General features: G+C 39.6%; 1 protein-coding gene across 2 annotated transcripts; it reads right to left on the bottom strand.

Moving 5' to 3' along the window:
- Window positions 1–1,298: 1,298 nt before the first annotated feature.
- UTP25 (UTP25 small subunit processome component) lies at window positions 1,299–19,575 on the bottom strand. Of its 2 annotated transcripts, none has more exons than XM_070948617.1 (12): window positions 19,466–19,575; window positions 17,364–17,403; window positions 16,212–16,446; window positions 14,650–14,841; window positions 9,349–9,437; window positions 8,453–8,863; window positions 7,954–8,173; window positions 6,750–6,952; window positions 5,786–5,968; window positions 4,123–4,235; window positions 3,155–3,400; window positions 1,299–1,592 (listed from the first exon to the last, which is right to left on the bottom strand). In XM_070948617.1, the coding sequence occupies exons 1-12, from the start codon at window positions 19,573–19,575 to the stop codon at window positions 1,346–1,348; spliced, it is 2,289 nt and encodes a 762-aa protein (XP_070804718.1). In that variant the 3' UTR covers window positions 1,299–1,345. The 2 variants fall into 2 exon arrangements, 1 of the variants encoding a protein (XP_070804718.1); XR_011600688.1 differs by having other exon boundaries at window positions 1,506–1,592; window positions 3,155–3,282.
- Between the last annotated feature and the right edge of the window lie 2,762 nt (window positions 19,576–22,337).

Below are 22,337 nucleotides of genomic sequence, written 5' to 3'. Positions count from 1 at the left end.
CCGTTAATGGCTATTAAGAGCCTTGGTAGCACAGTGGTCTAAGGCACCCTGTTATTAAGATGGTTATTAAGACCAGCTGCCTGCAATTACTGCAGGTTCAAATCTCACCAAGGCTCAAGGTTGACTCAGCCTTCCATCCTTTCTAAGGTAGGTAAATTGAGGACCCAGTTGTGGGGGCAATAAGCTGACTTTGTATAAATATACAAAAAGGATGAAGGTTATTGCTTAGCACATTGTAAGCTGCCCTGAGTCTCCAGAGAAGGGCGGCATATAAATCAAATTAAAAAAAACAACAAAAAACAGCCGTGTGGCACAGTGGTTAGAAGGCAGTACTTCAGGCTACTTCTGCTGGCTGCCTGCAATTTGGCAGATCAAATCTCCCCAGGCTCAAGGTTGACTCAGCCTTCCATCCTTCCGAGGTCGATAAAATAAGGACCCAGATTGTTGGGGGCAATATGCTGATTCTGTAAACCACTTAGGGAAGGCTGGAAAGCACCGTGAAGCGGTATACAAGTCTAAGTGCTATTGCTATTATCCAAAAGATGGAGGAGGAAACAAGTTGTCAGGAACCTGTTCAATCTCCCACTACAGAATTTGTTTCCTAGTTGATATCAGAGTATTTAAAGTCCCCCATTACTACACTGGTTTTTCCTGGATGCAGCTGATTATGAAAAGTTCATCTATTTCCTCTGCTTGGTTGTGTGGCCTGTAGTACACACCTATAACAAGGTCCTCTCCTCCTCCCGTTATATTCATCCACATACTTTCAAGAAGGCTTTCATTGTTGGCATCGTGAATTTCTCTACAAATGTATCAATTCTTTGCACGTAATATAATTCCTCCTCTTCTGTTTCTTTTGAACAAATTCTATTCTTCTAGTCATTCAAACTAGCAATTCTTAAACTTATATTTAAGAATCACCCATCTCCCTTGCAGAGGAATCCTGGACAGTGTACAATAAAATATTAAAAACATAACAATAGTATATAAAATTTAAAAGAGGTAAGGAATGTTAAAATTGATTAAAATATGGTGAGAGGCCTTCAGGGCACTAACTAGCCCGATGACAGCATGTTTTTCTATGTGCCCCAAGCAAGGCCACAGAGCCATGTTCTTTCAACTTTCCTGATTATCCTACAAAGCTGAAATTCTAAAAACGGTATTATGAATTTGGCATTACTACTGTAACATGAAGAAACTGACACTTTAATAACATTTTTTCATATGCTCTTTAAAAGCAAAATAAACTTGTTCTTAATTTCTCCTTTCAACAACTATTTTAAAGGAATGCAGCCTGATTATTAAACAGATCAGAAATCCACTTGAATTGGATTCATTGTTTATTTTATTCTGTTCCTCCTGTGACAAAAAGGTGCACATTCTTGGATGACTGAAGCATTTGTGCTGCCCGCTCAACACCCACCACGGCAGCCAACTTCTGGGCATCATATTTGGAGTAAAATGCAGTACAAGTCAAGGTAGCCTCTCCCTCCATGCCTGCTAATTTTACCATATTGCAGATCTCACTATAGAAATGTGGATAGGTTGGCAGTTCATAAAAAATAAGGTTCTTGATGCCTCTAATGGAATACCTGAATAAAAAAACAACATAATTAATACATAATTCCTCAAAAATATAAGCAGTATTTTTTTCTAGAATTTAAAATAACTGCACCTTAAATTAAAAAGATCAGAGGTCACAATGCCAGAGCCAGCAATTCCAAAAAATACAAACTCTCCCTTCCTTCCTCATTCCTAGCTAATGTTTTGTTTACAATCCATTTTAGCATTAAGGAAGTTAAAGATACAACACCGAAAAATAGAACTACACTCTAAATATTGGCAGGATTGGGCACCCCATCTCCTGAAGACTGTGGAACTCTTGTCTTTTTACCCAGTTGAATCCTGCTGTCAAAATACACTAAAATATTGTCAATATGGCTACACATTTCATCATCTACACTAGGCTTCACTTTACCACTTTGCTATTAGCTTCCTCAAACACATTCAAAATAGTCAAATTGCCACTGCTTTCTGCAGAGACGAAGCTACCATTTTTTATAGTTCTGACAGCAATTGTTACCTCAACATGTTTTGGGTCCACATGGTCCTCATCTTTGCCATGTAATTTATTCCATGCCAGAAATGAGGTCTATATTCTGTGAGTAACATAGGCTTATATCAATATCAGTTTCTTCTCTTCCATCCAAATCTATTGGATATGCATAGCGTCCTCAACATTTCCTCAATTACCCATACTCTGAGATCCAACAAGAGAGTCATCTCTGGGTCCCATCCATAAGAGAGTACCATCTAGCAGGACACAGGAGGAAGTACTTTTCTGCCATGGAGCCCACGTTTTAGAATATTTCCCTCTCCCCATTGGTCACAAGACATTAAAAACTTGCCTTTACTATCAAGTCTGGGTTCCTAATTCTGTGGATGAGCCTACTGTGTGGTTATACTGATTGTGCAGTGTTTGATTATTCTCAGCTGTTATTTTATGGTGTCTAATGTTATTTATGTTTTAATTATTGGCTATGTTTTTATTTTGTTTTATTAGCTGCTATGCTGGGTGGTCAAACAGTAAGGTTTCATTTCAATTTAGGAAAGAAAACAATTTTCAACTTATCATTGTATGTTTGCTACTAGAGAATTTAGGACTGAGAAATCCCCAGGATGTAATTAGTCTCAAACATGCTGTCCATGTGCTCTTCCATTTTCAGCAAACTGATTTAGAAAGTGACAAATACATAATATGTCACACCAATACTATAATCACAGAATAATCACTTATCATCTTTATGATTCACAAACCTCTTTAGGAAACTGACATCCATCTAATTTACAATGTTGGTTCAAGATATAAAAATGAATCACACAGTGTATTTTTATCATTGGGCAATAATTTCTAGACTATCTTTTATTTAGCACTGAAAAAAGAGGAAGATTTATATCTAAGAAATATTAGCTTTTAACACATTAAGAATTGAAACTGACTGTAGAGCCTTTGGGAAGTTGTCTGTTCTTTATAAAATGCCGTATAAATAAGATAGCGAGAAATAATATGACAATTTATTTAAAGTAAATATAACTATAATTTCCCACTTTCCTCTTATTCTGAAAGAATGGACACTATGTCAATGCAACTCACCTTTTATAAAAATGGAATCGCTCTGTGATAATTAGAAATTGTTTTTCTCCACTTAGGAATAAATGCCTTGCCCTACAAATGCCAGATTTACTGGAGTATTCACAAATGTGTGCAAAATTGAGTTCTTCCTTCTTGAAATAATTCCGAAGCCGTACATAATCAAAATAGGATGGAACATAGATGAGTGTGTGTGTCATGATTGCATCCCGGTACTCAGGTAACACTTTGTCAATGAAAAAGTTAAACCTGATCAAGAAATACAAATGATAAGCTGGTTGGTTTCAAAATTTAACTTCCCAACTTCTAATTCATATGTAATTTTCAGAATTCTCAGCTAGAAGTACCAAAGCAAATCTCAATTTAACTGGAAGGCATCAGACTGGAGAAAAAGCAGATCAAATATGGAACAAATGCCAAATATTTTAATCTCCACCTATTGTTATACATCAGGCCTCTCACTTTTCCTTAAATGCAGTGCCATATATTTTGTCAAGCAGGATCAGGAAATTAAAACTTCAAGAGGTAACTGGGCAGAAAAAAATGCTCTGGTATAGGGGAATTCTGTTCAGGTTTCCTCCCATTCCCCAAATTGCATCAATTGGCATTCATTGTCCACTATGCAAGCCCCATTCTCATGAGTTCTGAAGGCAGAGGGATCACACTTTAGAACTTTTTAAATAGGTTGTTTTTACTACTGCAAAATTGAAAACTCCATCCCCCACCCCACCCCCATATCTGCTAACACCCTCTTCAATATGTGAATGGCCTATTTTTTTGTGTTAGAAATTGTTCTTCCTGTACAGGACAATTTATTATTATGTAGCCCAGCAGCATTCAATGCAAGCAATCCAGACCTTTATATTATACAACATAACAATTATATTTTAAAGCATCAATGTTTTCTTGCACAGTACACTCCAGCAAATGTGTAGCTGCTATCCATTGCTCAGCATTAAAGAAGTACATACCTCGCATCTATTATAGAAACAGAGCTGTCAGCTTCTAGTTTCCGAAAAACATGAGGAAGCTGTACTACAACATGACTAATTGACCCTGTCAAGGGTACGATCCTTACAGCTACCTGCAAGACACAATTGAAACTGTGAGATAAAAGTAACATTAGATTGGAGCGTTACATCCAAATATTCGGTCAAGAAAATAAGAAATGGTTTGATAGAATAATCTAATTTAGAAACTGGCATCTAACAATGACTTGTTAGATCTCTTAGAAGCAAGTCAGCAAAATATGGTAAGGCTGATAGCCAGTTATCCGGTATTAAGGTTTACTACTGCTTATGAATATGGGAGTCTTTACTGAATTGCCACGAATATTAATTACTAAGTATTTATAATTCCCTGAGAATTTGTCAAATCTCTTTACAACCTTTTCAACTAGAGTGTAATGGTGAAGTATAGCATTCAAAAAACAGATCAATAATTATCTATTAGACGGGAACTATAGGAACTGATGTCGTTCACATCTGAAGACCATGACGTAGGAAATACTGCTTTACATATAGTAGGCATGGCTTCAGATTTCATTACTTCTCCCTCCTAAGATAAGAGAAAAGAGATTTTCTTTGCAAATATTTCTATTTTGCTTGTAGTACTAAACTACTTGAAATATTATAGTAGTTAATGTTTTTTACATCTCTATTTAGCAGCTATTTTTCCACTGTGAGAAGATGCCAAAACAAATAAGTTATGTTGCGCAACATGTAAATGGAATTTATTGTTCTCAGATGTGGTGACAGCAATCAATTTAGTTGGTGTTAAAAGAGTTCTGATCAAATCAGGAAGAAATGATCTACTGTATATCATCAATCAGCACAGTGGCATTTGTTGAATATCAGACGTAGGGAGTAACGAAGAAAGTGGGCTATCACATATTTTATTCCTATGTGTGATCTGGCTGAATGTATATGAGTTACCATTATGGGATACAGAAATTCAATAGCAGGACTCTTCCCGGTCGCCCATAGTGAGCTGCTGCCACGTCTCAGAACTGCTTTTCTCTCCAGATACTTTTGTTCTCTCCTTGTCAAATTTAGGTGGAAAAGTATAAATATGGTTGTCCTTGTAGAATAATTATTTGATCTCAAGGGCACTATTTGTGATCCTTATTTTACACAAAGGTTTGTTTTATACAAGAAAGTTGGGATGTTGAACCAGAATATTTGTGCTAAGAGAGGATACATAAAACCTACGTACAATATCTCTTTTATAGATAGTAAATCATAAACATCACAAAATTCAGTATCAGTTTAGCAACACTAAATAAAAGTAGCAATTCACAGAAAGTTCAGATTGTTTGGGAACATTAAACCACGTGAATACAATGCACACAAGTTTCTGCAGTTTTCTTGGCAAGTTTTCAGAAGTGGCTTGTGATTGTTTATTTCCTAGGTTGACTGGCCCAAGATCACGCAACTGGCTTTGTCCCTATAGTGGGACTAGAATTCATGGACATCCATTTCTAGCCTGGTGTCTTTTATCCACTACACCAAACAAGGTTTCAGAAAGTTTTATACTGGTCTGAACATTTCTTATTACTACTTCCACTTTTAACAATACTTAATGGTTATACTCTTCCAAACACTTCAATGGCTACTGTTACATCAGTGAACTAACCTGCCCCCTGTAATTGAAGCAATGCTTATTGAAGATAGAACTGATCTGAGGATGATGGAGGGCACTGAAGAGAAGTGTCTGCCGATAATACTTGGACCAATTATTCAGATTGAACATTCGTACTCGTGAAAAATCCACCCCATGAGATTCCAAAGGTAATAGATTCATGTGGTTAATCAGGTGCTGCAAGCAGAATAATGGTTAAAACATAGTAAGATTATTGTTCTATTTCAGTGTACAGAAAAAGGAAAATGAAGAACCTCTCCCAAAGTCCATGTATTGCATGAAAGAGAAAAACAATCTGAATAGTTGTTTGGCACATTAAACTAGATAAGCACAACAACTGCTTTGATGGTTTAGACTTCACCTACTACTGCAAAATGTTTTAATTTTTTTTTCAGACTTCACTTAATCAACACTGAAGACGGCATCTAAAACATTAAAGACATCTATTTCTACAAAATATGCTAGTGTCCACAGTAGTGTTTCTCAACGTTGGCAATTTTTAAGATATGTGGATTTCAACTCCCATAATTCCTCAGATAGCAAGAAACACTAGGCTATATAAACATGATTTATGTTAATGCAGTTTTGGAAAGCGTAACAAAATACATTTTAGCTGGTGCTATTGATCCTCAACCAATCAACAAAAAAACAATCTAGAGTAAATAGGGAGAGTAAAAAGCTTTTTCTATTTTTCCATGTTTCCTATGATTTTCAGCAGTATTGTGCAGACCTCCTCTCAGTCCCCCATGAAACCACTCCCTATAATTTTCTAGCACCAAAGCTTTCAGCAATGCTTATGATTAAGAATATATACATTTTCAGAAAAATATTAAGGTGCATTTCATTCAAACGAAAAACAGTTAAAGATCTAAAATCTAGCCTCTGTGTGAGGCATTTCACATCTGGTTGTTATAGTTACACAGCATATTCTGGTTTTAAAAAAGTGAAAAGGGATTACCAAAACATGTTCCCAGTTTTGCATCAGGTAAATGTCAGCTTCATCAATTATAAGAATTTCTACTGAGGAGAGGAAATCATAGTCTCGCTTGTTCTCCCCTTCAGCTCCTATCACTGTTCTCAAGCCAAGGGGAGACGCAATGATAATGTCCGAGGAGTAAAACGGGGCATACAACCGCATGCTCTTCTGAAAAACCGCAACACCTGTTCAGATGCAATACAAACATATCAGCCAGTCTCTGATTATATATTTAACCACAGGTTTCTTCCCTACAATATCCCATAAGAGTTAAGGCAAATTTCTGCATTTTGTGATGGGCAAAAGGGACTCCAAGAAGCTACCATAGGAACAGGCAATCTGAGGTCCTCCGAACATTCTGGAACAATTCCCATCTACACTGGTCAGAATGGCCTAATGAACTGAGGAAAGTATGTAAAATATCTGGAAGGTATCAGGTTATGAATCCAGTCCTCAAGAAGCTACTGATTTATCCAATTAATGCCCCTTTAGGAATTTTACAGTGGATGAGCCATCTTTAAGGCAAAATGTTAAAATGAAGGTTATAATGAAACCCTTTTAAGAATGACACAAAGCTACCCTTTTCCCCTAAAATAAGACATCCCCTGATAAGCCCAATCGGGCTTTTGAGCACATACACTAAAATAACACCCCCCCCCCGGAAAATAAACTCCCAAAAATATTTAAACGCATGCGCAGCCGGCCCCCGCCATTTCCTCTGGTTTCCTCCATGCGCCCCAAAATAATAAGACCTCCCCAAAAATAAGGCCAAGTGCTTATTTCAGGGTTCAAAAAATATAAGACAGGGTCTTATTTTTGGGGAAATTCGGTAGATTCACAAAGATTACTCCCTCAGAAAAATCCAACAAAAGAAAAAAAACTGGATGTAGTCAAACATTATTTTAAACCATAATAAAAGTTGGTGCATGCCAGTCATTCCTCAAATAACTCAGTTATTTGAACCTGAGATCAGAAACCAGATTTCTAAAATCTTGTTCAAAATTACCTATGAATTTTGGCTTATGTATTATTTATTAACATTTAACCAGATTTCATTTTAACTGTAACTTCTATTACTGTACCCAACAAACAGAATACAAAGTAGAAACAATCTGTACCGGCAGAGTACAAACTATAAAACTGCAACCACAGCAATATCGAAAGATATAAAAATATTAAACATTACCTATTCTGAAATGGTCATCAATGTTTCCAGCAAAGGTGGCTTCATAATCTTCAGGCCTTTTCAGATTTGGCGGCTTCTCTTCTGGGTCTGAACCAAATTCCCCCTTAAACCGTTTTTTATTACTTACATCAATTTTCTTTTGACTTGCCGATTCAAGGAGGGCAATTAAAATATGTACTACACGTAAAGCAGATTCTCGGAAGGGGACCACCATCAACACCTTGTCAGGAAAATGCAAATTCAATTATTCTATTATTTAAATGCATGACATTTTCTTAACTTTGGGGATGGGGGCAGTTAGGGGAAACTGTAGAAATTCTTATCTATCACTTTCTTTTTAAAAAAGTGCTATATTCTTATTTAGTGTGGTCTGCAAGGATACTGCAAGTCTATTTAGTTGACTGCACTGTCAGCTATCTGCAGTGGAGACTCTCATTTTAAGATATTGATAAAGGTATGGTTTCCAGGTGATGAACATATATTAAGGGTATTTTTTCACCTTTGGTCTAGTGAGACCTTGATCCCTGAAGGCATCTTCATCCACTCCAGCTTCTTGGTCCCGTCGCTTGGCATTGTTGCCAAGCACCTGTGTATTAGCCTTCAAGACATGGTTCAAGGCATGGAGGCAATAGACATGCCGCAATTCTTCCCCATTTTTTAAAGCAGTCCTTCCTGGGTAAAACAAATCCTTGTATGAATTCATAATGCAGAAGAGCTCTTTTTGCAGCGGGCTAAATAGCTGGTCTTTTGATTTTGTCTGAGCAGAAAGCAATTGTCTGTTCACTTTTGGCCAAGTTGACTTTAATGGCTTGCAAAGATGAAGATGTTCCAGATCAACTTCTTTACTTGGATTAATCACTCCAAATTTTTCCAACTTGGAAGAAAAAACTAATTGACCCAGTACTGGCCACTGAAAGAAAAAAAAAAAATAAGGCAACAGAACTTTAGCTTAGCCTCTCCTGAATGATGAAACCCTGAACTGTATATTCAGGGTATCCACAGGGAGTGGTCATAGACATCAAGGGTGTCAACATAGTATCTACAACCAAGCATCCAAAGCCTCACCAACACATGTAAAAAGGGCGTTGTTTTTGATCCCCTCCCTGTAAGACACTCCTGAACCCATTCATCTCCTTGCAACCTCCTGCATGCCTCAAAAATAGAGTGCAGCCTGAGCCCCAAGGCTGCAAAAGATATTCAAAATAAGATTCCACGTTATAACAATGTGGAAGAACAGGGACATTCACAAATAATAAGGGCATTAATCATATCAGTTGTATTTAATACATTCTTCCCTCCATCCTGTCCCATCTATTTTTCTGGAACCAGCTTCAGCAGCTACTCAAAGAATAAGAGATCCTCTCCTGATTTTGAGAAGGTTCAAGGATATATTACCTCAACTTGGCTGGTCAATTTTGAGCACACAACACTTTTATCTATTTCTTCTTGTTCCAGCTCTTTATCCATGTGGCATTTAAATGGATCTGTGTCAAGAAATAAACATATGTTTCTGACTGACTATTTCAGAAACTGAAATTAGGATTTAGTTTGCAAGCACTCAAAAGAAAAAGATGATTAGATGATTCTATCAATTATTCCAAACTATCAAACAGAAAATGCATTATATAGCTCAGGGTTTCATTATCCAACTAGGTAACACCATCAATGCGAGTGTGCCCACCCCCACATACACTGGCAGGGCAAGCTAGTGTTTATAAACAGGCAGCAAACCCTGAGCTTGAAGGATTGGGTGGGATCCCTTGGACAGAAATCTTCAAATTAAAGGGAACACAAGAGAGTTGGGAATTTCTCAAAATAAAATACTAAAATATAATTATACACCATTCCAAAGAGTAAAACAAATGAACAAGTGGCAGTTTAGCAAAATATGAGATGTTCAACTGAGCTAAGAGTTAAAAGGGATATGTAGAGAAAACAGAAGATGGGGATAATCATCAAGTAGGTGATTGTGGGTAGAATCACCAGCTGAAGTGGAGTGGACCCACCAAGGTGAGTAAAGAGACATTCCAATTTAGAGCTGTTCAGGCAGGGGAAGAAATCTTTGAGATTAAACCCTTAGGTCTCTGATTGCCATTTCTCAAGGCAGAAAGTCTGGCAAGATTCTTATAATGTAGATGATCAACAATAAAATCTTTGTTTGGGTCTACCATGAGTGGTTCTAGTTACTTGTGCTAAGCACTGTCTCAGTAAATAGCTATTATAAATAGTTATGGAAAGGCTAACATACAAAGGGGGTTTAGACTCTCAAGTGAAGCTAAAGGCAACAAAAAGGAATTAAAGAAAAGAAAGTAGTAAAAGAAAGAAGAGGTAGAACCACTGCTAAAAGATAATAGAATTTTGACAGGTGTTAGAGAGAAGGCAGAGCTCAACTCTTACTTTGCCTTTCCCAATTATATTAAAATAGAAATAAGCAGACAAACTGACAAAAACAGTAACCCAAGGTAAATAAAGAGATTGTAAAGGACTGTCTGGTTTATATGAAGAAGTTTAAGTCTCAAGGACTAGACCACTTAGCAAATGTTTAAGTTCCAATTCATAAATTGCAGAATCTTGGTTTAAAAAATACACAACTCAATTGACAAATACCGTATTTTCCGGCGTATAAGACGACTGGGCGTATAAGACGACCCCCTACTTTTCCTGTTAAAATATAGGGTTTGGGCTATACTCGCCGTATAAGACTACCCCTCTTCCAACGCACACCAAATAAAAATTAAAAAAACATCAACTGGCTCACCCACAATGTAAAAGCAGCTGTGCTAGACCCAAAATGGCCCCTGAAACAAGCAGGAACCTCACACAGCCCCAAAAAGCCCCAAAAAACAACTTTCACGCTTTACACACACACAACACAACACAACACAACACAACTGGCTCATCCACAATGTAAAAGTAGCTGTGCTAGACCCAAAATGGCCCCTGCAACAAGCAGGAACTTCACACAGCCACAAAAAGCCCAAAAACCCAACTTTCACACTTCACACACACAAAATTCCACATACAGCTTTGTGAGATTTTGTGTGTTTGTGTAGTTAGAGTGAAACACTACAGAAACACACTAAATCTCAGAAAGCTACACAAATATTATTTTATTTTATTTTATTTTTATTTTTATATGAAAGCTAAATTTAAAACTTCCTAAACTTTAAATGGCTAGGTCTAAAAAAGAACTAAAAAAAACCCCAATTAACTATTTTTTTTTAAAGATCCCAAAGGGGAAAAAAACTTACGTACCCAATAGAACAGGGGTCTCCAACCTTGGCAACTTTAAGACTTGTAGACTTCAACTCCCACAATTCCTCAGCCAGCTTTGTTTTGCTGGCTGAGGAATTCTGGGAGTTGAAGTCCACAACTCCCTGCCTGCTTGGTTGCAGGCAGGGAGTTGCTTGCTGATGGAATGGATTCAGGCAAGCGAAGCAAGGCAAGCAGCTAAGGCAGTGGTTCTCAACCTTCCTAATGCCGCGACCCTTTAATACAGTTCCTCATGTTGTGGTGACCCCCAACGATAAAGTTATTCCTAAAACCATCAAAAATATGTGTTTTCCGATGGTCTTAGGCCAGGGGTCCCCAACCTTTTGGACCTCAGGGACCACCAACTTCATAATTTTAAATTTCGCAGACCACTAATACGAATCCAGTGCCCCGCTTGCTGAAGCACCTGGACTCCCAGTACGGGATGGGGTCCTTCAGGCACTCTCCATCCTCTCTGTCTCTCTCTCTCTCTCTGTCTCCCACTCTTTCTCTCTCATTCTCTCTTTCTCTCTCTCTCATTTTCGCTTTCTCTCTCTCTCCCTCTCTTTCTTTCTCTCCCACTCTTTCTCATTCTCTCTTTCTCTCTCCCCCCTCTCTCATTCTCTTTCTCTCTCCCCCTCTCTTTCTCATTCTTTCTTTCCCCCACTCTTTCCCTTTCTCTCCCCTCTTTCTCATTCTTTCTCTTTCTCCCACTCTTTCTCTCTCATTCTCTTTCTCCCCCTTTCTCTCTCTTTCTCCCACTCTCTTTCTCTCCCCTCACTCTCTCTCATTCTCTCTTTCTCTCTGTCCCCCTTTCTCTCCCCCCCACTTTCTCTTTCTCCCTCCCGCTCTTTCTCTTTCTCTCTCTCCCCCTCTTTCTCTCTCTCCCCACTCTCTCCCTCTCATTCTGATTCTCTCATTCTGATTCTCTTTCATTTTCTCTCCCTCTCTCTCATTCTCTCTCTGATTCTTTGGTTCTCTTTGATTCTGTCTCTTTCTCTGTCTCTCATTCTCTCTCTCTCACTCTCTCTCTCTGATTCTCTCTGTCTCTTTCTCTCATTCTCTTTCATTCTGTCTTTCTCTCTCTTTCATTCTTTGTCTCTTTCTCTCTCTGTCTCATTCTGATTCTCTCTTTCTCTCTCATTCTCTCTCTCTCTCATCTCATGGGCCAGCCAGTGTCTTGGGGCTGAGAGGAAGTCAAGCATCTCCCTGAGAGACTGAGGGCCGGAAGAAGTGTGGGAGCGAAGCACTACTTGAACTTGTGCGGCATGAGCATTCGCCTTGGTATATTTGCGCCAGCTGATGGCCAAGGCAGCCCTCATCTGTCTGCTGAAAGTGCAGCATCAGGATTCTGCCTTGCTATATTTGCGGCGCAAGGCAGCCTTTGTTTCCTGCTGCTTGGGACTCAGAGCGGTAAATAGCGTCTGATCCGGAGAGCAGCTGGATTTTGCTCTCTAATCTGGATGAGAGATCGGCCCCCTGCAAACTCTCGTCTCTCGAGGAGCGCTCCCTGAAGCGGGGCTGGAAACTTTGGTTGGACTGCTTGAGAGAGGAGAGCTTGCAGGGGGGCGATCTGGTGTCTGCAACGGAGAGCGGCATCCGGCTTTTTCTCTCCGCTGTAAGAGCGCTGTAAGAGCGGCAGCCCTCATCTCCTAATGCTTGGGACTGCAAAATCCAGCTGCTCCCCGGACCAGTCACCATTTACCGCTCCGAGTCCCAAACATTAGGAGATGAGGGCTGCCGCTCTTACAGCGCTCTTATAGCGGAGAGAAAAAGCTGGATGCCGCTCTCCATTGCAGACACCAGATCGCCCCCCTGCAAGCTCTCCTCTCTCAAGCAGTCCAACCAAAGTTTCCAGCCCCGCTTCAGGGAGCGCTCCTTGAGAGACGAGAGTTTGCAGGGGGCCGATTTGGCAGCCGGATTAGAGAGCAAAATCCAGCAGCTCTCCGGATCAGACGCCATTTACCACTCTGAGTCCCAGGCAGCAGGAAACAAAGGCTGCCTTGCGCCACTCCTGACACAAATATACCAAGGCGGAATGCTGCTGCCATACAAATGAAAGTAGTGCTTCACTCCCACAGCTTCCAGCCATCGCAAACACCACTTCTTCCCGCTTCTGCCGCCCCCTCCCCCACCGCCACAACAGCACCATTCATTCCGGATGGCGAGGGCTGCGCTCGTTTTTCTGTATTGCACCACCATCAAAACCCCTGTGAAAGGGTTGTTTGACCCCCCAACCACTGAGCTAAGGTAAGCAAGCCAGGAAAATGCGCTGCGCACTCCCACCCTTTGCCTGCGAGCCCGGACGCTGATCCGGACGGCTGCAGAACGAACTGGGCACTGGCTGTCATGTCTTTTCTGCTGTGCGGGGTTCGGCACCTGGGCTCCCGGGGTTTAAGCCTCTGGGCCAGCCCGTGCTGCTCCAGGATGTTCGCTTCGGGCTCCTTGGAATTGCTGCTGGGCGCTTCTTCCCGTTGGGGCGATGGTGGGTGGCTGCGAGCCTGGAAGAGGTGGTGAAATGCAGAGCAATACCTCGTGGGGAAGGAGTCCGCCGTGGCTCCCGCAGTCCACTCACCATCGCCCCAACGGGAAGAAGCGCCCAGCAGCAATTCCAAGGAGCCCGAAGCGAACATCCTGGAGCAGCACGGGCCGGCCCAAAGGCTTAAACCCCAGGAGCCCAGGTGCCGAACCCGGCACAGCAGAAAAGACATGACAGCCGGTGCCCAGTTCTTTCTGCAGCCGTCCGGATCGGCGCCAAGCCAGGAAAGTGCGCTGCGCACTCCCACCCTTCGCCTGCGAGCCCGGGTGCCGATCCGCTTGGACTGCGGGAGCCACGGCGGTGCTGGCCGGGCTGGGTCTGGTGCGGTGGGCGGAGATGAAGGAGCAGCCTCGGCGGTAGCAGCAGCAGCAATTACAACGGGAAAAGCTGTGGGGAAAGGAGGACGAGGAAGATCTGGCAAGGCGGTGCGAGCACTTCATGGCTCCTCCGGTGAGCGGATTGCGAGAGCTGCGCGACTGGGGCGGAGACATGCGAAGTCGCATGGGGCTTCTCATAATGGAGACGCAGAGCCAGGTGTGCAAGGCGCTGGCCCAGGTCGACCGCGGCGCCGCTTTCACCGTGGACTGCTGGGAAAGGAAGGAAGGTGATCCGAATTCCGGGGTAGAGTGGGGACGCGTTCCTTTCTCGTGGGCCCCGCACTGCCTGGCACCTCTTGTAGGTTGGAACTAATTAGGAGTACAGCTTCCCCTCAATGTTGCCGGCGCTCCCAAAGTGTCATCGGTCAGCGCCAGCAACTCAGATTCGGGTACCCGGCGTATAAGACGACCCCCGACTTTTGAGATGATTTTCCTGGGTTAAAAAGTCGTCTTATACGCCGGAAAATACGGTAATCGTCTTTCCTTTGTGTTATTTTTTAAAAAAATCAAAGACAACTATGACATTACCATCTGTTACTTTTGCAGAAGGTGTTCTTTCTTTGACATTTGCAGCACACTCTTCATCGATAAAATTGGTTTCCAGATTAAACTCAAGTTCCAGTTGGACATCTGTACACTCTTCAGCAGCTTCACACTGTAAATCCTGAAGAGCATCCGAACCTGTAGGCTCCTCTTTGCTATTTTCCATTAGGGATGTTTCTTTATTTAGAACAAACAAAAAGAAAAAGAGAAACAGGTTGCATTTGTTCAAGAGCCAATGTCCATGATTGGTTTGAGATCAGCAACTTGAGGTTCCTTTTAGAAAGTGTAAACTTCCATTTAATCTTAAATTACTAGTTGAGAGTGAATTACAATAAATTAATGCAACCATGATAATTCTTAAGTCTTTTCCTCTAAGAAATTATCTTCCTCGTTTTCTGCCTTCTTCCCTTTAGACCAATGTTCATCAATGGAGACATGAAAAATGAATTGAACTACATCTCCCAGTATTCCAAACATTGTAAGTATTTCCCTTATAGGCTCTGGAAGGTAAGAACTATAGTCCAACGCAAAGAACCAGGCTATACAGATCGCCTTCATATTAACTAAAGTTAACAAGACTTGTCTATGGAGATTCTTAAGCAACCAGGTCATGATTGTCCCAAAGGTCCTTTTTCAAAAGGCAATAGGAAAAAACAAAGGAAGTCCAGTTGCCTTTGAAAAAGCACCTTTGGGTACCAGACTTTTGAGATGCAAAAGTCTAACTAATCACTGCACGGGATGAAAGAGTTAAAGTTTTCTGTATGCCTTAGCTGCCATCTAATGGATGTTAAAGCCCTAACAACTAGAACTAAACAGGGATTGAATCTGTTTTATTATTATTATTATATAGGGCTATCCAGTGATTATTACACAGGAATAAAAAATACTAAGAACTTATTTTTATCAAGTAATAGTCATCCATATTTTTGTACCACAGATCTCATAGTCCTATTATTATATATACCTCCTAAATAATATACCCAATTTCTCCCTTTCAAGCTATTTTAGTGATAGGCACAAATATTAAAAAGCAAACCTTATTGAAAATAGTGCAATTTAAGTATAAATATGCACTATTTTGCAATGCTTGTCTTAAAATACTAATTTTCAATCCTCCAATTGGAGTATTGATAAGGAAGAAGCCAATTGTTGCCTGCCTATTGGAATTTCTTGGAAATAAGTGCCTCCTATTATTGAAATGAAGGAAAATGCCCTTTGTCAGATTTAATAAAGTTGATTTATTTGGAAAAAATCACCATAGGAATCTAAGATACTTCATTGTTCCCTATTCCATGGAGTTTCATATAATTAGCTGCAAGCAAACCCAGAATTTTCCTGTTTCTTGCAATATTTCATTTTTATCTTAGAACACATTGATCTATCCCCTCTGGGATGGTTAATCCCTTTACAGAAATAAATATGTTAAAATAGAAAATGTTCTAATGCATCCATTTAGAATCCCTTAGAAACCACCATATATACCAAACCAAACCAAACCAAACCAAACCAAACCAAACCAAACCAAACCAAACCAAACCAAAGAATACCTGATTCTTGGTGAGGCACTTTTATTTTGTTGTCGTCATCCTCCATTTCTTTCTCATCCCCAAGCTCATCCACTTCTGTATCTTCTTGGGAACTATCTTCTGATTCATCTCCTTCATCCTCATTGTCTGAACAGACAGATGTTTTTAATGTGGCCAGTAGTTTGTGATACACCGGGATTTGTTCTGAATCACTTTCCACATCATTTTCTGAGCTAGACTGCTCAGAATTTTCATTCTAATAATGGAAATGGGAAAACATTCCAGTACATACATGAGACAATATAAACACAAGACATTCTACACAAGTTTCACAGGATTAGTAGCCTGTGAGAGGGAAATTCAGCTTTCAGCAGCAATACTTGCCAATAACCAATTATGAGAGATGCTGGGAAGCCATGTCTGGCCTTTCCAAGCAATTTCAAAACATTCTTGAGTACAGAGAATTTGCAGGTCAAATCAATTCTTTTGATTAACTATGATAATACTGATCCTAGACCATCATGCATAAGATCAACTCTCAGGAGTCCTAGGATCTATTGCTTATTCCTGGAATCCCCAGACAATATTATATAAGAATAATGGAGCTGTTCTCCAAGAAGGCACTTAGACAAAAATAGGCAAATCTATTTGTAACTATTATTTTTAAATTGTCATAGGCAAGCTCTACAATTAATAATTCAGCATCTCTTTTCTGCTGCCACAAAGAACAGTTTTCTCCATTTAGTCAAAGTTATTTTCTCTGACATTAAAAATACAATTTTTAAAAATTGTTAGAATTTAAAATGATAAAAAATATACACTTCAAAGTGTTTAGACACATGTGATCCTGGAACCCCAGGATGTATAGCCCTGATTATAGCAAACGTTGCTGAGAGAAGAACGGAAATGCCCTTTGAAATTTCTGTATTATTAGTACAATAAAAATACAAAACTGTAAAAAAAAAAGTGCAATTTATAATGCAAAAAAAAAGGAAGATTTTGCCATCTGGCATGAAGACAAAAAAAGCAAAGACGGGAACCTTTTACTTTATTAATTGAAAATCTTATTTACAGAATTAGCCAAATAGTGTGCATTATAAGTTTCTTATTAATGCTATTCATTAGTAATATAATAAAACAGGCAAATATGATAAGAGATAGCAATATTCCTACCAGTTCACAAATCTGAGTTGGTTTTTCTTTCCCAGAAACCCTGAAAAGAAATAATTTAAATTACTTCCATTTCACTATCTGATAAACCTAAAAATATTACAGGTCATAATAACTGAAATAACGAAGAGAATGCATATTTTAGCAAATTAAGGAATTAATAGCATTGAAATGCATAGTGCTGTATTATATGATTTTATCTTCTGACTGAACAACAATGGCCTTCAAAGTATGGGATGTCCACTATATGGTTCATTCACACATGCTGCTTGCTATGGAGCAAAGATGACCTACTAACCATTTGAAAGACATATTATCACAATATTATCACTAGCTCATCTCTAGCTGTTGCTGAATCAATCTGAAATTGGCTTCACATGTTCTGGTATGAAAGTGACACAAAACTTCTCAAGCAGACAATTCAGAGCACACTGAAAAGAAGCCTCAGGAAGACATGGTCAGGGTCAGCAACTTCCTAACTCCCAAGTGGCCAGAATGTTTGCTGCCCTATCCAATTTATCATATTTGTATAGAATATGAATTTGACTCTGGGCAGTGTACAATACTTAAAATAACCCAGTTCCTGATCATTGCACCTCAATGGTTATTTCATCAGTGTCAGTGAGCTTTATAAGTTTATTTCCTGGCAAGAACTCTTAGGATTAAGACAAACATAATGCTTCTAATGCTTTCTCAAAATGTTAGAAATGCCCAAAATTCCTGAACAAAATGATAGTGGAATGAATGCCCTATAACAAGAACCAATGCTTTGATCATACATTTTCAACAGCTTTAGATCAATCTACTTCTTTAGATCAATCTACTTCTGCAAAGATGAACCACTACTTGCCAACCCGCTCAACTGCCCTCAAGACAGAGCACAAGCTGAGACCCTGGGAAACCAGAGTTATATGGCCAGGGTTAGATGGTTCCTTAGTAGCCTGCAGCAGTCTGGCAATAGTGAGATAAGATTCAACTTCCAATGCAATTGGTTTTGGGGCAGAGAAGGAGTGGTGTATCTCCTCATTACCAGAGTGCAGTAGGTGGGTGGTCTATGAAATTAAGGATATTGTAGCCATCATTTCATAGAGCAGTATTCTCAATTTTTTTCCACTATAAATATCACAAACTTTATTTAGAATATACTTGCAAGTATCATTCAACAATAAAAGGAATACCGTTTATTGTTTTGCAAACAAATACATTAAATAAAGTGCCCAGGGCTCTTTGGGGTTAGAATAGAATAGAATAGAATTTTTTATTGGCCAAGTGTGATTGACACACAAGGAATTTGTCTTGGTGCATATGCTCTCAGTGTACATAAAAGAAAAGACACTTCATCAAGAATCATAAGGTACAACACTTAATGATCGTCATAGGGTACAAATAAGCAATCAGGAAACAATATCAATATAAATCATAAGGACACAAGCAACAAAATTACAGTCATAAGTGGAAGGAGATGGGTGGTGGGAACGATGAGAAGATTAATAGTAGTGCAGACTTAGTAACTAGTTTGACAGTGTTGAGGGAATTATTTGTTTAGCAGAGTGATGGCGTTTGGGAAAAAACTGTTCTTGTGTCTAGTTGTTCTGGTGTGCAGTGCTCTATAACGTCGTTTTGAGGGTAGGAGTTGAAACAGGTTATGTCCAGGATGTAAGGGGTCTGTAGATATTTCCAAAGCCCTCTTTTCGACTGGTGCAGTATACAGGTCCTCAATGGAAGGCACGTTGGTAGCAATTAATAAAGTGCAGTTATGTTTTCCTTAGCCTACACAATATGCTGGCATTTTATGCCTACCTGAACTAAGCCATTCCTGGGTCCACAACTAGCAAAGACTTCTGCTGACAATGAGTCGGGGAAAAGGCAATGAAGACCAATAATGAAACAGGGAAGGAAAGGGTGTTCTCGTCCAGACAGGTATTTAATGCCTTGCTACTCGGAAGAAACTCATACAAACGCTGCCTGCTTTTTTGACAGAGGAGGATGCGGAATGGAGAAAGGGAACGTATCTCAATGGGCACAAATAAAGACTCCGGGGAAATGATGCAATGGGCGCCGTCAGCTCTCGGCTCAGAGGCGATTTTAGAACCCGGCCGGCTTACCGATCATAAAAAGGGTGCTCCTCCCCAAAATCCTTGAGATGCTTCTTTTGCTTCTTGCTTAAGTGGCTGATCAGCTGCTGGCGCTGCTGGCGAGCTTTCCTCTTCCCCATCTCTGCAAACTTCCTACTCCGACTCCCACGTGGTTCCCTTTCTCCAACCTTTTACGGCCCTAGCCACGCAGAGTCAGGTTCCTCTTGCGACAGACTCCTCCCCAGATTTGGTTGCCGTAGAAGTCAGGCTTGCTGGGGAATTCTGGGAGTTGAAGTCCACACGTTTTTAAAGCGGTTAAGGTTGAGAAACACCGGCTCTCCTCCTATAACAACGACAGTGGGCGGAGTTTGACTTGGGTCTTTCTCCAACAAGAATTGGGGTTTTCTTTTCAAAATGCTGCCTTTTATTAAACCCTTTTAATAACCTGTAATATGAATTGCCTATGCACACATATGGAAAAGCATGTATAGGGTTGTGTTGTAAGTGGATATCTGGTCCGACCCAACGGAGCTCTGAGACTAAAAAACTGAATATTTCAGAGAATGCTGCTATTTTATTATGAAGCTATAGATGTTCTGTGTGGACAGAATATATTAATTATTGATCTATGTTTGTGAGGAATGAGCTTGTCCAAGAAGCTATCTAGAAGTTAATGCACTTTTGGAATAGTGAGTGCTCTTATATGATGTTATTATGCTATTATGAGTGCTATTTTATATGACATTATGGCTGAAACATGATGGTTGCAGGAACTGGTATATCAAGTGTAATGAAGAGAAGGACTAGAGGTGACATGATAGTGGTTTTCCAATATTTGAGAAGCTGTGACAAAGACGACGGGAATAACCTATTCTCCAAAGTACATGTTGGCAAGATAAGTAGCAGATGGAATTTATCAGAGATCCAATCTAGAATTTCCTTGACAATTATAACTATCAGTGGAACAGCTTGCCTTCAGAAGTTGTGGGTTCTCCTACAGGGGAGGTTTCTAAGAATCATTTGTCTGGGTCTCCTGCTTGGGCAGGGGGTTGGACTAGAAAACCTCTAAGGTCCCTTCCAACTGTTATTCTGAATATTACAAACAAAAGGAAGTTAACTAGAAGTGGACTTCAAAGATAGTATTTGGTCAATGTTTTCCAGCCCTAGGTCTTGCAAGGTGCTGAACAGCAATTTCCATAATTCTAACCATTGTAATAGTAAATCTTGGTGCCTTTGAATTATAATTGTATTCCAATGGTCTGAAGGGCATCAGAGCAGGCAGAACAATTAAGATCCTTTACATTCTAAAACAAATTAAGGATCCTTGTGGCATTCACCAGGTGCCAGGGAAATAGCAATCCAAGGCTAGGTAAGCCAAGTGTCCTGCAGGGGGTACTGCTTGTGGTGGTAAACCCCACCCTCTTTCTGGAATTGATGTGCTTTCAGAGACTAAGCACCATTTTGGAGTTTGGTTTGTAGGCTGAACTGCAGGAAAGGAAGTTTGCTTTCTCCTCACACTTGTTGGCATATTTCTGGTAGTGCATTGTCTCCTTTGGCAAGTATAGTGATTGGTTTTCTGTCATTTGTATTCTTTTGTATTTGTTTGCTGCCCATGGCTTAAAGCTTATAAAATGGGAATTATTTTGCTGATAAATAGATCCTTTAAACTGAGTATCTTTTTTCTGATATTTTACCATACATTGATTATTGAGCTGCTTTTATATCCTACTGCAATTAAAATCACTATTGGAGATTTACTATATAGAAAAAATAGCCATCTAATAAAAAAGTACAACTGATATATCATAAAACACATTAACATACATCAATAACCAATTTTGAATTATACAAAATCTGCACAAAAAGCCGAGTTTATCCAAATGTGATCAGGGAACTGTCATTTTCCTAAATGTGATCAGGGAACTACAGTATTATAGTCAAGAACGTTCCCAAATGTCAGCAGTGCTTCTAGTTTCATTCCCCCTTTTAATTCCTGGATGTGAAGGAGTATGAATTGATTTTCTTGGGATGATTTTGTACATTGCACATAGATAGTTTTGTGGAGCAAGATTAGCTGACTGGAAGCCAGTACAAGGTACAAGACACACTTCAACAACTAATATCAGTTAACACATGGCTTCTTGCATTCTGGATCAATGGTAGCTTCTGCGTGGTGTTTAAAGGCATCTCCACATAGAGTGCATCACTATTATCCTAACTGGGTGATAAAGCCATGAATTACTACATCATGTTGCATTTGGTGTTAAGTCATGACTTGTGCATCAGCCAAAACTTGACAAAGGCTGTCCTGGCCACAGATTCCACTTGCTGCTCTGAACAAGAGCTGGGAGTCCAGAAAGATTCTCCAAGGTATATTAAGAGGCAGCACTAACACTGACAGAGAACTTTGATGGATAAGTGGCACCTCCATCTTGCTTGGTTTCAATGTCAATCTGTTCCATCCCCACTAGACTTTAACATTTCCAAGTACTGGAATAAGATATTAACAGCATTTCTAATCCAGAGCTCAAAGGATAATACAAGAGTAAAATAAAAATGGGTTCAAATATGCTATCTGACAATTCTGACACTATATGCTAGACTACGATTATTTCTTTATTTATTAGTTGAATTTAGGTTTCAGAGAAATCTATCAGCTTTCTATCATGGCTATTCTAAATGTGCTTTATGTTCTGCTTCCAAAATTTACTTCCTACCGGTACTTCTTGTATGTGTAAAGGATGCATGTACATTTTTTAAAATAAAATTTCAATCTTGCCTTTTGATTAATATCACTTAAAATAACTTTAAAATATTAAGATACAATAATGATACAAAAACATTATTCTGAGTAAATTATCTAGAAATTAAGCAGCAAATTAAATATTTGTATAAAACCCCA

The sequence above is a fragment of the Pituophis catenifer genome, unplaced genomic scaffold (assembly GCF_029215685.1).
Source record: "Pituophis catenifer annectens isolate HBS135680 unplaced genomic scaffold, rPitCat1.0.hap2 SCAF_1, whole genome shotgun sequence".
Lineage (NCBI taxonomy): Eukaryota > Metazoa > Chordata > Lepidosauria > Squamata > Colubridae > Pituophis > Pituophis catenifer.
The sequence above is the reverse complement of the archived record's forward strand: the minus strand, read 5'-3'. Positions and strand labels throughout refer to the sequence as shown.

Bases quoted from the DNA above. Each gene is read 5' to 3' on its own strand.
- UTP25 (XM_070948617.1), bottom strand. From the start codon at position 19,575: ATGGGGAAGAGGAAAGCTCGCCAGCAGCGCCAGCAGCTGATCAGCCAC. The intron at 5,969-6,749 runs GTAATCCCTTTT...TTCTGCTTGCAG, and splicing joins AAAACTGGGAACATGTTTTG to CACCTGATTAACCACATGAA. The intron at 1,593-3,154 runs GTGAGTTGCATT...TTTTTTATTCAG, and splicing joins CGATTCCATTTTTATAAAAG to GTATTCCATTAGAGGCATCA.